At 39.6% G+C, this 14,935-nt stretch overlaps 1 protein-coding gene across 2 annotated transcripts in view; it reads right to left on the minus strand.

Moving 5' to 3' along the window:
• LOC141049743 (alpha-2-macroglobulin-like) overlaps window positions 1-14,935 on the minus strand; it is a 434,279-nt gene that overhangs the window by 402,857 nt on the left and 16,487 nt on the right. The window contains exons 4-12 of one of the 2 annotated variants that reach the window (XM_073546466.1): window positions 14,312-14,364; window positions 13,960-13,980; window positions 13,614-13,767; window positions 13,451-13,535; window positions 11,617-11,746; window positions 10,186-10,300; window positions 6,205-6,314; window positions 5,958-6,122; window positions 3,521-3,730 (exon numbers count right to left, since the gene is read on the minus strand). The exons of the other annotated variant lie outside the window; for it this stretch is intronic. Of the exons in view, the coding sequence (XP_073402567.1) occupies window positions 3,521-3,730; window positions 5,958-6,122; window positions 6,205-6,314; window positions 10,186-10,300; window positions 11,617-11,746; window positions 13,451-13,535; window positions 13,614-13,767; window positions 13,960-13,980; window positions 14,312-14,364 (1,043 nt within the window). The remainder of the gene's footprint in view (window positions 1-3,520; window positions 3,731-5,957; window positions 6,123-6,204; window positions 6,315-10,185; window positions 10,301-11,616; window positions 11,747-13,450; window positions 13,536-13,613; window positions 13,768-13,959; window positions 13,981-14,311; window positions 14,365-14,935) is intronic. 2 annotated transcript variants of the gene reach the window in all.

Below are 14,935 nucleotides of genomic sequence, written 5' to 3' on the forward strand. Positions count from 1 at the left end.
TGGTTAGTAGATGGTGGTAGTATGTGGACTGTATATAGTAGAATTTTCTTGGCACTAAATGATGGTATTACTGTACATGAGCTTAAATTCCTACATTGCTTTTTTGCCAATATTGTTCTAGCAATGAACCAATAAATATTGATGGTATATTCTAGCAATTTAATCATGAATATAGGCCTTTTACTAATAAAATATGATACAGTATATGATGTAACTCAATATATAAGACCAACTTTATCTACTGTAGAGGGGCCTGGCAACTGCATTGGCTTCCTCCATTGTATCATAACTAGAGTTGAGCGAAACAGGTCGGCCAGATTCAAGAGTCGCCGACTTATGCCAAAGTCGGGTTTCGCCGACCGAAACCCTACCAAAGCGTGAAGTCGGCCATGCGGTCGGGAAAACGAGCGCCAAAGTCGGATTTCCGAGAATGCTTGCACGTGACTTTTTTTCAGCCAATGAGCAAGGACGTACACTGTGGGCAACGAGATGACATGTGTAGCGTCCGGGGAGAGAGAGAGAGACTTGCATTGGGTTTTGTGTTTCAGTCGGACCTCTGACTTTTCCCGATAGTCGGCCAATTTTGTTCGACTAGACTTTTGAGAAAGTTGGGTTTCATGAAACCCGACGCGACCCTAAAAAAGGCAAAGTCGCTCATCTCTAATCATAACCCCTTTCCTTCATGATTTACCTTTTGATTAGATGAATTATAAGGAGCCAGATTCCATTGAAATTACTGTAGCTACCCTGTTTCCCTGAAAATAGGGCGCCCCCCGAAAGTAAGGCATGCTAGGGGAAGCACTGTGCCTGCTAATATAAGGCACCCCCCCGAAAATAAGGCATACCTTGTTCTGTGCATTTGGCATGCAGTTGTGTCTCGCTCTCGCTGTCCCCGCTGTCTGGTGCCCTCCGGTGCCCCCCCCTGCAGCCGCGCTGTTCGCAGGAGTTAATCACAGCCTCGGAGCTGTGCCGATCTCCGCCCATGAGCCCTGTGACAATCACAGTGCAGGAACCATGGGCCAGCTAATGTCATCCATAGCCTCTGATTGTTCCTGGGCTGTGATTGGTCCAGGGCTCCTGTGCTCTGATTGGCCCAGGGCTCCTGCACCACCAAAGCACTGAAAGCAGCACCGCGGAGGAAACCAGTAAGAAAGTGAAAGTGTGTGTGTCTGTGTATGTGTGTGTGTGTGTGTCTGTGTAAGGGTGTGTGTGTGTGTCTGTGTATGGGTGTATGTGTGTCTGTGTAAGGCTGTGTGTGTGTACGGTACACACATGGGAGGCTTCAGTGGGATACTGTGATAATGGGAGGCTGCAGTGGGATACCGGGATGATGGGAGGCTGCAGTGGGATGATGTGGGATGATGGGAGGCTGCAATACTGTACTGTAGAATGATGGGGGCTGTAATGGAATGATGGGGGTGCTGTATTGGGGACTGTAAAGGGATGATGAGGGCTGCAATGGGATGATGGGAATATTTGGGGCTGCAAAATGATGGTGGGGCTGCTACGGTAAAGGAACTGCTGTGGGTGATTGTTACGGTAGTGGTACAGTGTCCAGAAAGTGTGTGGGAGCCATTTTAGAGCCCTTATGTTTTGTGGCCCTGTGTGGGAGTCAGGCAATTACAGTACCGTACCGTAGTGTGTTACTTTGATTTGTTGTCTGCTCTTCTGCTGAACGGTCTACCGTAAAGTACCGTACTGTAAAATAAATACCGTAAACAATGGTGATACAGTATATTTTTACCCCTAGACATGAGCACTAAAAGAAAGAGCTATTCCGTCGAGTACAAAAAAGGAATCGTGGAAGAATCTAGGGGCAAAAATCTTTCTGAATTCTGCAAAGAGAAAATGTTGAGTGTCCGATTGGTCCAAAAATGGCGAGCAGATTACTGTAACCTCAGTCAACAAGTGGACAGCATAAATGCTAAAAAGCGCAAGGTTGGATCTGGTCGGCAACCATTATATTCCGAGCTGGAAGACCTGATCTGTGAGTGGGTTGCTGACAGGAGAGCAAAGACATTGGTTGTGACTAAGGCTCAGATTCAAGAATTTGCCCTTGCAATGGCACCACAGTTTGAAATTGCCCCTGAAGAATTCAAGGCATCACAACACTGGCTGGATAACTTCTTTCAACGAAGTGAACTGTCTTTGAGAAGATCCACAACACTCTTTAGGCTGGAAGATGCTGAAATTATTAAACGCGCATTTGCATTCAAGACATTTGTTGATGACGCTGAGTTCTCTCAATACAATCTTTTCAACATGATTGCCATGGATGAAACTGTAGTGTTTATGGGCCAAGCATCTCAAACAAGAATTGAACAACGAGGTGCCTCCTCAGTGTACATTCCCTCCACTGCTTATGAAAGTGCACGTGTTATCTGTATTTTGGCGATGCGTCTGGATGGCACTAAAGTCCCACCTTTACTCATTTCAAAGGGTAAGAAAGACAAGATTGAACGTGTTTCAGGCATTTATATTCTTGAAACTGAAAAAGCCTGGGCCATACAAGCAGTTATAAGGAAGTGAGTCGATTTTAATGCTGTCGCTTGTTATGCGAGGGAGCCAAAGAGGAATGCTGATCTGGGATGCAGCCAGCACACACCGTGCCAAAGACATGAAGAACTTCCTTCATGAGAGAAAAATAGATCAAATAATGATTCTTGCAGGAATGACAGCTTATCTCCAGTCTCTTGATATCGCCATTAACAAGCCATTCAAGGACAATTTGCGTGTGGAAATCAATGACTACATTGAAAATAGAATGGAGAGAAATCAATGTGGAAACTTTGTGAAACCTAAACTGCCAGAGATTGTGACTTGGGTGAAGAATTCATGGGAGAAAATCACTGACATTTGCATTGCAAATGCACTACAAGCAGGCTACCTTGACAAGAAGTGCTCATTTATGGACAGTGCTATTGCTAGACATGAGAGATATGGGCCAATGATTCTGAAAGAAATGGAGTCACAAGAAATTCCACAGGAACTTCAGAGTTTAGATTGTTATGATGATGTTCCAGAAGATGATGACATGGTTGTCATTGAATAAATCTTGTTTTGTGTTATTAAATATTGAGATCAGTAAATGAACCATTGTTCGTTGTTTTACATGTTGTACATGGAAATACCGTAATTATACGGTAGTAGCAAGAAATTCTTGATAAGATTCACAGTTTATTTGATTCTACTATTTTGTGATGACTACTGTTCAGCATACGCTGGTATGTTAATAAATGTTAATTTTTTTGTTCAAAAAAAATTGTCAATTCTTTTTCTTGAGATTCTTTTTCTTGAGAAAATAAGACACACCCCCCCTCCGAAAATAAGACATGGTGCAATTTTCGGAGCAAAAATTAATATAAGACGGTGTCTTATTTTCGGGGAAACAGGGTATTGCCAAAGCATTCATTTCTGATGCTATCTTTGTGGGGCATGTTATGGCATAGGGCAAAAGAAGAGTCACATTGATATTCTGATTAAAGTATTAATTAAAATCATACAAAATCATATGACTCACCAGGTAATGCAGGGATAACTTTTTGACCTCGTTTAGTTCTGTGTGAGCAATGATGTATTTCATGTTGACATCTTGACGGCCCTCACATGGTAGAGCACGATCCAAAGAATCAAGTTTCAAGAAGCTCTTGCTCCGAGAGTAGAAGGGGAGGACACGTTGTGAGGCTGAAGCAAAATGATCAAGTGGTTCTATCCTCACGTCTGTTTGAGCCTTTAAATAAAATACATATATAACACCATTTTAATTCTCACTTATCATTCTGCTTTCACTTATTATTCCATTATTATGATAGTCTTAGAAATAGGAAGGCTGCGGCCCCTTAAGAAGTTGGTGCCTCTTTATTGAATTTGGTAAATCTCTAAACTGTTATTATTCACCAAAGCTGGAAATGTGCGTCAGTTGGAAGCTGGCATATATTTCTGCTGCAATTTATGCTACCAAGGTGGTATAAATTATGATTAATTTCTTTGGCGCACTAGGCCGCTTCCCATCCTGTCAGAGATACATGCATGTTACGAAAAGTTTGCAGAGCGGGAGTACTAGAGTAAAAATGATAAGTCAGGACATTTTTCTAAAACTTTTGAAATTTTCAGCAGTTTTGTGAAAAAATTCTGGCTAAACCTGCCTTATCATTTGACACCAAAGAATTAAATACAATGGGGAAATAAGTATTTTATCCATTGCTGATTGTGTAAGTTTGCCCATTAACAAAGACATGAACAGTCTATAATTTTAAGGGTAGGTTAATTTTAATATTGAGAGATAGAATATCCAGAAAATCACATTATATAAATTATATAAATGTATCTGCATTTTGCAGTGAGAAATAAGTATTTGATCCCACTGGCAAACAAGACTTAATACTTGGTGGCAAAACCCTTGTTGGCAAGCACAGCAGTTTTTTGTAGTTGATAATGAGATTTGCGCACATGTCAGGACGAATTTTGGTCCACTCCTCTTGCAGATCATCTCTAAATCATAAATATTTTGAGGCTGTCGTTTGGCAACTCGGAACTTCAACTCCCTCCATAAGTTTTCTATGGGATTAGGGTCTGAAGACTAGCTAGGCCACTCCATGACCTTAATGTGCTTCTTTTAGAGCCACTCCTTTGTTGCCTTGGCTGTATGTTTTGGGTCATTGTCTTGCTAGAAGACCCAGCTGCGACCCATTTTTAATGTCCTGGTGGAGAGAAGGAGGTTGCCACTCAGGATTTTACGGTACATGGCTCCATCCATTCTCCCTTTGATGCAGTGAAGTAGTCCTGTGCCCTTAGCAGCGAAACACCCCTAAAACATAATGTTTTCACCTTCATGTTTGACAATGGGTACGTGTTCTTTGGGTTATAGGCAGCATTTCTCTTCCTCCCCACACGGCGAGTTGAGTTAATGCCAAAGACCTCAATTTTTGTCTTATCTGACTACAGCACATTCTCCCAATCACTCACAGAATCATCCAGGTGTTCATTGCCAAACTTCAGCCTGGCCTGCACATGTGCCTTCTTGAACAGGGGGACCTTGTGGGCACTGCAGAATTTTAAACCTTTACGGCATAATGTGTTACCAATAGTTTTCTTGGTGACTGTGGTCCCAGCTGCCTTGAGATCATTAACAAGTTCCCCTGTGTAGTCTTAGGCTGATCTCTCACCTTCTTCATGATCAAGGATAGCCCAAGAGGTGAGATTTTGTATGGTGCCCCAGATCGATGTCAATTGACAGTCATATTGTATTTCTTCCATTTTCTTACTATTGCACCAACAGTTGTCTCCTTCTCATCCAACACCTTATTTATGGTTTTGTAGCACATTGCAGCTTTGTGCAGGTCTATGATCTTGTCCCTGACATCCTTATAAAGATCTTTGGTCTTGCCTATGTTGTAGAGGTTAGAGTCTGACTGATTAACTGAGTCTGTGGACAGGAGTCTTTTATAAAGGTGACTATGTAAGACAGTTGTCTTTAATGGAGGTAACGAGTTGATTAGGAGTGTCTAACTGGTCTGTAGGGGCCAGAACTCTTAATGGTTGGTAGGGGATCAAATAGTTATTTCTCACTGCAAAATGCAAATAAATTTATATAATTTAAACAATGTGATTTTCAGTTTCTTGATATTCTATCTCTCAATGTTAAAATTAACCTATCCTTAAAATTATAGACTGTTCATGTCTTTGTCAGTGGGCAAACTTACAAAATCCACAAGGGATAAAATATTTATTTCCCCCACTGTAGGAGCTTTCCATCACTGGCATGGAGCTTGGTCAAAGTATAGAGCAGCAATAATAGAATAATATTTTGACAATTTGCAAAATAGTCAATTAGAAGGTACTATTTCCTTATGCATTTTAGTACCCCATAATAATGTATTTGCTTTTAAATAAGTTATCACCTATATTCTAAACGTACATAAAAATAAATGCTAGCTGCTGCTGACAAATAAGCATACCCTCAAGTATATGGAACCTTTCCAGTTGGTTGTGTTTAGAGTAAATGATGCTTGTCCATTCTCATCGGTCACTAAGACTTTGCTTGCCGAATCCGATCCAGATCTATATGTCAGGAAAATGTTAATGTTTGGCTTAGGAACATCTCCAGCATCCACCACTTTAATCTTTAAAAGGAAAATTAGAAAACAATCTATAAAATCTGAAAATGACCTTCAAAACAGAAGACAGGAGGACAAAGCAACTCACCAAACCGCTGTATGAAATGCCAGCCTTGTAGTTAGTGTCAGCATTAATAAAAGATATTTTATTGATGACTTTGGTTACACTGGTTTGACCAGTTGATGATAGCTCCACTCCTACATCAAGAGGGAATATTGGGAGAACATCTTATAATGTATCATTGCAACATTTTGTTTTCCATCTTCTCTTCATCTGAGAGAATCGGATCACACTAAGCTGACACTCAGATCAAACTCTGATCAGCGTTGATTAGTGTCATTAGCATAACTGACCCGATTCTCTCGGATGAGGGAATCTAGACGCGCGTGATTCAGGTCTAATTCACATACTATCAAGGAGAATCATGTGTTGCTTCATCATGGTGTTTTTGGTCATATTGACTATTATAACGGGAGCTAATCTGCAATACATGGTAGCATCCATTAAACAGTGTGAAGGAGAAGTGGCATTTTGCTCCATACACCGTTTACATCCAGCATCTGCCAGGTTTGAAAGCAGTTAATCAAGCAATGAGTTGCATGTAGGGATGAGCGAGTATACTCGTTAGGATTCGGTACTCAGCGAGTAATGCTTTATTCGCGGTACTCAAATCCTAGCAAGTAAATTTCACTTCTCTCCTCGCAATATTCGGCACAGCCCGCACAAGCACCCCACAGGCCCTGCCCAGGCTGACACAGCTCGGCACAGTCCGTGCACAGCCCGGCAAAGTCCCCGCACAGCCCGGCAAAGTCCCCGCACAGCCCGGCACAGGTCCCGCACAGCCCGGCACAGGCCCCGCACAGCCCAGAACGACCTGGCACAGACCATGCACAGCCCCACACGGCCTGGCACAGGCCCGGCAGAGCCACGCATACACACAGCCCCACAGACCCCTGCACACATTCTTCGCCCACACACATTATCTGCCCATTACTCGCATTTCCCATAGACTTACATTGGATTCGCTACTCGTTACGAATACCCGAGTATTAGGAGCTACTCGTAACAAGTACAGCGACTCCGAGTATTTCACTACTCGCTCATCCCTAGTTGCAAGCAGTAGTGATACTGAATGTCAGGCCCCCATCAATCTGATATGGATAACCTTTCATAAGCATAAGTTGTCAAATCAAAGGGGTGGAAACCCAACACTAGAACTACTGATGGAGTCATTTTGACTCCTTTCGTTTTTTATTTCTCTTCTGTGACTACATTTTTCAGAATTCCGGCTTGAAACTCGGTGACTTTTCCTCAAATATGATGTGAAAAAAGATTTTGTGAGAATAAATAATTTTGGTGAAAAATGTGCGCGTTTTTTTCAAAATTTACCAAGAACTACTGAAGGGAGTCATTTTGACTCCCTACTATATTTTGAGGTCCTTTTGTCACTAAATGTTGCTATAAAGTTTTGTGCATAATTTTTTCACTCTGTCTTATTTACCCTGATGTTCATATAGATGTAGTTCAATTTACATGTCAACTTTTCACATTTCCTTGTGTTTTACCTGCTTGTATTACTGTGTAATACTGAACAAAATAGCTTGTTTACTCTAGGCTCTTATCTTATCAGATTTGATGAGAAATCTACTCGATCGGAGAGACTGCAAACGGACAAGTTTGCTCTATTTTCTACTGTATGGGACAGGTTTATTGAAAATTGTATTGCGTGTTACAAACCTGGCCCATACATAACGGTGGATGAGCAACTTTTCCCAAGCAAAACTAGGTGTCCATTCACGCAGTACATGCCTTCCAAACCAGATAAATATGGCCACAAATATTGGCTAGCTGTTGATAAGGAGAGCAAATATCTGGCAAATGGCTTCCCTTATCTAGGCAAAAGATGACACACGCCGTGCTGAGGACCGTTTAGCTGACCATGTGGTAATGAAGTTATTGGACCCGTTTTTGAAAAAAGGTTGCAATGTTACAACCGATAATTATTTTACTTCAGTAAAATTAGCAAAACAGCTAAAACGCAAAGGAACAACCATCGTGGGAACACTGAACAAGATAAGGCGAGAAGTGCCTAAAGAAATAAAATCCATGAAAGAGGAATTGTACAACACTAAAGTGTTTACAAATGAAGACAATTTTACACTTACAGTATATCAAGGAAAGCCCAACAAAAATGTTGTCATTTTGAGTTCCGTCCATCCAGATGTTGTTGTTGCGTCTGATTCCGCTAAAAAAACTCCAGAAACGGTAAAGTTTTACAATGAAACAAAATATGGAGTAGATGTAGTGGATCAGATGGCACAAAAATATACCACACGAACATGCACAAGGAGATGGCCTGTTCATGCATTTGAAAATGCCTTAGACTTTGCGGGTATAAATGCATGGATAATATTCAAGGAGGTTACCCACCAAAAAATGTCACGCAAGGCATTTTTGCAAACGCTTGTGAGAGAGTTGAGTGGTCCTTATGTCACAGATAGGGAAAAGGGTTCCACGTCCCAAGTTTCTACATGCTCAGAAGTGATGGTTCAAACAAAATTTTGCCAGATCAAAGAAAAGTGCAAGAAAAATAGATCTGTCGGCAATTGTAAGACTTGTGGTAAGTCTTTGTGTGGGCAATGTACTGCCATAAATCAAATGCAATGCCTAAAATGCGAAACACCAAATGTTTAGAAGGTGAATTCTGCGCCATATTTTCATTTTTATGCTCCTCCACCTACATTTTCTCTGCTTTTTGTTCTTCAGTTGTTGTTTATATGTGTGCACTTGAATAAAAAAAAATGTTTGAAAAACGTCTATTATAATTATTGTTATTTTCTGTAGAAAAATAAGAAAAGCAGAAAAAAAACAATCAAAAGCATTACTGTTGGATCTCACAATAATAATACATTACAAAAAATATAATTATTAATAAATAACCACAAATGAAACTCTAAAAATAAACGAAAACAAGCAAGGAGTCAAAATGACTCCTTTCAGTAGTTCTAGGCGGGGTCACGAGTCCAGTAGTCCTAGTGTTAATACAGAACATTCTAACTTATCATTTATCTTAAATGGTCACTGTTTGAGCAAAAGTATCCTTATATGATGGCCAATGCAATGACTAACAAAATTGCAAAGTTCTTTATTAATCAAATATAATATTTTCAGCACCAAAAAAATCACCACAAAGTACTGACCACCAGGTGTCTCCTGTTTCTTAACGTAGCTGTCCACTGCCTATTGTCAAGTGTAATCCATCTCTATCAGCAGAGATGTCAAGACAGATTACAAAAAGTGGAGATTGGCTTAATATCCCTCTGTTACTTCTTTTGTTTCTAACAAACTGCATGCAGACAAAACATAATGGTGGGCATTTAAATCTAGCGCTAGTATGTCTTTGGATATTGGCAAGCTCATTGTGTTTTGGGAAATCACTACCTGTTGTAAAATATAATCCCTCTCTAGCAGCAGAGATGTCGAGATGGGTTGCAGAAAGTGCAGCTGGGTTTTCATCTCTCTGCTCTTTTCCTGTCTGTTTGACAATCTGCATATAGACATCATAGAGAGGAAGGATTTCAGTTGAGGACAGGTGATTGGACAGAGGCAGGCTCTATGCATGTTGTGATGGGAACGTCATGCTGGCAGAATGCTGATGAAGAGAAACTGCCTACTCAAAAAAAGTGGATGGCAAAATACAGACCATGAGAATTGGTACAGTTCAGGGGCTGACTGGTATTTGCACCTAAATTGGTTTTTGCCTGTGCCGGTGGAAGGCCGGAAGAACATGACTACTCTTATTTTCAGTGAAATGACAATCAGAGACAAAATTGAAGCATTTGTCCCTTAATGTAATACATCTTTGAGAATACCAACTATTTTTGGGCTCCCATAAGATAACAAAACCAAGACGCAACTGCTTCTTCTGCCCCATCTTTAAGCTGCAAGGCAGTTAAACTTCAGACACTGCTTATATAAGATCATATCCCACTTTGGCATAAGTGATCATAATCTAATTGCTTTGCAATAGTAAAAAGCATCTAAACGTCTAGAATAAATTATCCTTACCAGTTCCGTCCTCTGTTATGGAAGCAGAGCCTTTAAGTTCATTCCTCAAGTTAGTTTTGTTTAACTTAAAGAGTCCAGACGTGACCTCAATAGTATGGCAGCCAGATCTGTCCAACTGTGTGGAAGAAACAACCCGGATTCAAGAGTCATGCAACTAAAATGATCCTCCAGCCTGGTACTAAAAAGGGACAATACATTTCTCATCTATATTAACTCTACCTGGTGTCACCCATTTGCCTCTCGCTGCCTCCCCCACTAAGTCCAATGTCCCAGACCTCCTTCACCTAAGAAAGTCACCGCAGTGTCAGTGAGAGCAGTGATAAGTCTAAACAACGTCTCCATGGAAAAGCCAAGCGAGGCATGGTTTAGACTTACCGTTGTGCTCTTCATGCCACTGTGTTGGCCATCTTGAATTTAGGAAGACCAGAAGATCGTTCACAGTCAAGGAGACAGCAATAAAGAAATGGAAGGCACCACGAAGCATGACTATAAACATGAGAAAAGTATAGTCAATTTTCAGTGTCTTGATAGAGGGTCATTAATAATAACTGTGTGAAATGTCAGAATTGGGCTAAGGTCACAAGATCATATTTTCTTTTAACCAAGAAAATAATTTTGATTATGCTATTCACATTCTGATTAGAGTTTGATCGAGTATGATCAGAGTGTGATCTGATTTTTTTCAGATAAGCAGAAGATAGAAAAAAAATTCTCCATCTTCTCCATTCTGTCTGTCCATGAAAATTGGACGGTGCTCGGATGATGTTCAAGTGCAGTCTGATTTTTTCAATAGACTCGTTGACTTGCATGGTTGAGTGCGATCCGATTTACGGATGGAAAAAAAGTGCAGTGCCCCATAAAATAACATTGGTCCAAGTGTGATCCGATGTTTTGTTGGATCGTACTTAGAGCAACAAAATGATCTTCAGCACAAGCCCCTAAAGGGGTTATCCAGGGCTTGTTCTTTTTTTATGGGATCTTACAGGATTACATTTCTGATACTAATGCAAAGCAGCTGAAAAATGGAACAAATTAATTACAAGGCACACACCCCTTAATTTAATAATAATAATAATAATAATTGCATAATTCCATAATTATTTTTGAATGTCTTTTTGCATGTGGATCAAATTGTTATAGAAATTCATGAATTGGCCCCATAGCCTTTTACTAGTATTTCCAAGGATTTATTTGTAAGAAGTAATTTTACAATAAATTAAGACAGTTAGTTATAGATAGGTCCACAAGACTGCAAGAAGTAAGGAAATGTGGTCCAGTTTATGTAGTCTCATACATGATGTCAATAGTCAAGTTGGATAAATCAACTAGTTCCATTAAAGATTGAATCATTTGCTGTATATGGGATAAGGGGAGAATTGTTTTTACTATTCTAATACCTTCTACTTTATTAAATGGAAAATAGAACCTCACCTTTCCAGTGAAATTAGCACATATGGGGGGTTCATTTGCGTTCGCCCTCCAATAGAAATCGGAAAAGACGATTTGTTCACGACAAATTGAAGCTGTAAAATCCCCTTGGACTGGCTTCCCATATGTGTATCTAAAAGAATATTGCAAAAATTATAAGGACAAATTTCAATAACAGACAAGAAATTCTACATATAGAAAGGACATAAAATGTGTGACATTGAAAAATTGCAAAAATATCATTTTATGAAAAGCACCAAAAAAAGAAAGAACCTTGTATAAGAGACATACATTAATAAAATTCTGACCCTACATTTATGACCTTTTAATCAGTGATAAGCGTGAGTTTTATTTCTAAATAACGAACCATTAGTCCTGCTTCTCAGATCGCTAGCAGAATGAACAGTCTATATCTGGCTTCAATCACTGGAGAAGGACATCATGGTTAGAAGGAACAAGGTATAGAGGAAGACCAGCAACCCACCCGATGGTTTGATACTGTCAAGATAACGACGGAAAAGACACTGATGGACCTATCTAGGCTTGCTCAAGATCGATCTTCCTACAGAGTGTTCAACCATCAAGTCACCATGGCTCGATGCAGAGCTGAAGGCCATTAAATAATAGTAATAATAATAAAAATGTTTAGCTTAAAAAAATGAATAGAGACAACAGCCCCATTTCAGAGAATAGTCACAGCAGCTGGAAGATGTCTCAAATTCAATTCGAGTCACACTCGTTAAGACTCACTAAGGCTAGTTTCACACTAGTGTATGGAGGAGCTGCAGAGGGATGCGGACTTCCTCTGTGAAGCTCCGCCCCTGCCGCACCTCCTCCGTTCAGCTCCACCTATGTCGGCATGCGGCCTGTGTACCCTATCTTTAGCATTGGGCATGCAGGAAATGCCGGTGTATGCCGATGCCTCAACATGCGTCGTTTTGACAGCAACAAAATCCAACACGGTGCGTTCAGCGAAGGTTGCCGCACCGTCAAAACGATGCATGCGGAGGCTTCAACATACATCGGCATGGCTTGTGTGCCCAATGCTAAAGATAGGGTACGCAGGCCATATGCCAACGTAGGTGGAGCTGAACGGAGGAGGTGCGGCAGGGAGCGGAGCATCATGGAGGAAGTCTGCATCCCTCCACAGCTCCTCCATATGCTAGTGTGAAACTAGCCTAAGACATCAGTTTTTTGTTGCATATGAGTGCTATCCATGTTTTTCATGGATAGCCCTCATACCCATAACAGTGAATGGGGTTGTTCACATGTCCATGGGTTTTCATGGACCGAGTAGTCCACACAAAATCATGGATGCATGTCTAATATTGATCTAAGTGTTGGATCAAAATTGGCAATGCAAGTCTATGGGTTTGGGAAAAAATTTGACAGCACATCCAAGTTCGGTCCAGTTGTCATAGACAGCTAGATAGGAAAAGAATAGACTTTTTTTCAGGTATGAGAAAAACTGATGACACTTGGACTAAACTCTAATGGCACTTAGATGAAACTCTGACCTTCAAAAATGGGTCTGTTTTTATCGTACATGAAAAACCGGATGAGGCCTTACTAATACTGAAGGTAACTATCACTAGTTGTTTTAATTAGGCTTTCCATAAGGTTTTCATTATTTTTAGCGGGACAGCAAAGCAACATCTTCGATGCTATTTTACTCTTTAAAACTGGAAACCTGTCAATAAATTCAGGATTCTTTACATTTCTGTTTCTAACCATTAAAAACCACCCCATTGTGGATCTACTAGAAACTTAATCCTTTCATAAAATACAAGAAAAAGCCTAAATTGTAGTAAAAATGTTTTTGTTTTTTTTTACTCACTTGCCACAAACTTTGACTGGAAACTGTTTGCTGTTGAACAAAACATACTTAGGGAACTGGACGCTGACCTCAAATTTTGGAAGTACTGAAAAGAGAACAGACAATGGTTAGATTAGATTAAGCAAACACATGTTACATATCAAAAATAGAAGGGTTTCCTCACCATATTCCTCCACAGCAAAGGTATGGGATGTGTCTTTCAATTTAATGGAATATTCCCCGAAGGTGGGCTCAGAGGTAAGAGCAAGCGACAGCTCAGCAATCCCCTGATTGAGCGTCACATTCAACCATTGACCAATCCTGTTTTTTCCTGGGTCCTAAAAAGAACAACCAGAAAACAACAACCACGTCGATCGATGACACTTTTTAAGATCAACAAAAATTTTTTAATTCCAAAACAATCACAAAAAAACCACAAAAAGACTATTGTCGTTTTTATTATGACCATTCATGCTGACAATAAATGATGTCTTACATTAATATTACTTTCTCTCTATATATTTTCTTACCTGTACTTCAACCACAGGGATCTAAGAAAAAAAGATAGTTAGAATTTTTTTTCAGCTTTTTGAAAGGAATGTCATTTCCAAAATATAACGGGAATATAAATTCCAAATATGAAATGCTGTTGAATGTACTTTTCTATTGAGTTTATTAGTCAATCACAATGTTAATTATGGTGCTAAGGGAAAATACCTTTGTATTGGTATTTGACTGAACATTACATCATTTTTTTGAGTTATATAGTAGAAGTGTATAGACCACCATTATCACCATGAGCATAAGGCCTATCACCAATAAATTACAAAATTATCTTATTTTTCTTTTCTATTTTAGCTATTAGTTTTATTTATGACTTACCAAAATATTTTTTGGTTTGAAATCTTCATTAAGGGATAGAATTCTGAATTTTACTGTGACAAGCAAAAAAGAAACACAGTCACTAAAACTTTTTGAATTTTCCCACAATTGATTTTAGATGAGTTTTTGATGCTGTGTATTTTGCAGCTCAAAAAACTCAGCGTCATACATTTCCAGCAAGGTGGATGGGATTTACAGAAATCTCATGCCCAGTCTGATTTTTCATTTTTACTCTGCACAAACTGACCTGCGGTGCTTTTTTTGAAAGTCGTAGCAAGTCAATCTCTTTTGCGGGTACACTTAATTTTTTTGTGTGGACTTTCTCTATAGAATTGAATTAGTTTCAGAAAATCTGCATAAGCGTTTTTAGTGCGTTTCTGCTGGAGAAACAAACTAAAAATGCACGTAAATCATACATAACTGTATCAATAATGTTTTGACAAAATCAAATACCAGGAAGCATAAAATAAGAAGCAGCATGGTTCAAAATATGACATGCCGAAAAGATATAAAACCCATCAAAAACGCAATAAAAATGCATGTAAAAAATTTATTAAAACCTGCAAGTAACATACCTTAATTAAGCTAATAGATGTAGAAATACTGTAGAAAATCTGCTACATC

Source organism: Dendrobates tinctorius, unplaced genomic scaffold (assembly GCF_039654945.1).
Source record: "Dendrobates tinctorius isolate UK_male_01 unplaced genomic scaffold, ASM3965494v1 ptg000147l, whole genome shotgun sequence".
NCBI lineage: Eukaryota > Metazoa > Chordata > Amphibia > Anura > Dendrobatidae > Dendrobates > Dendrobates tinctorius.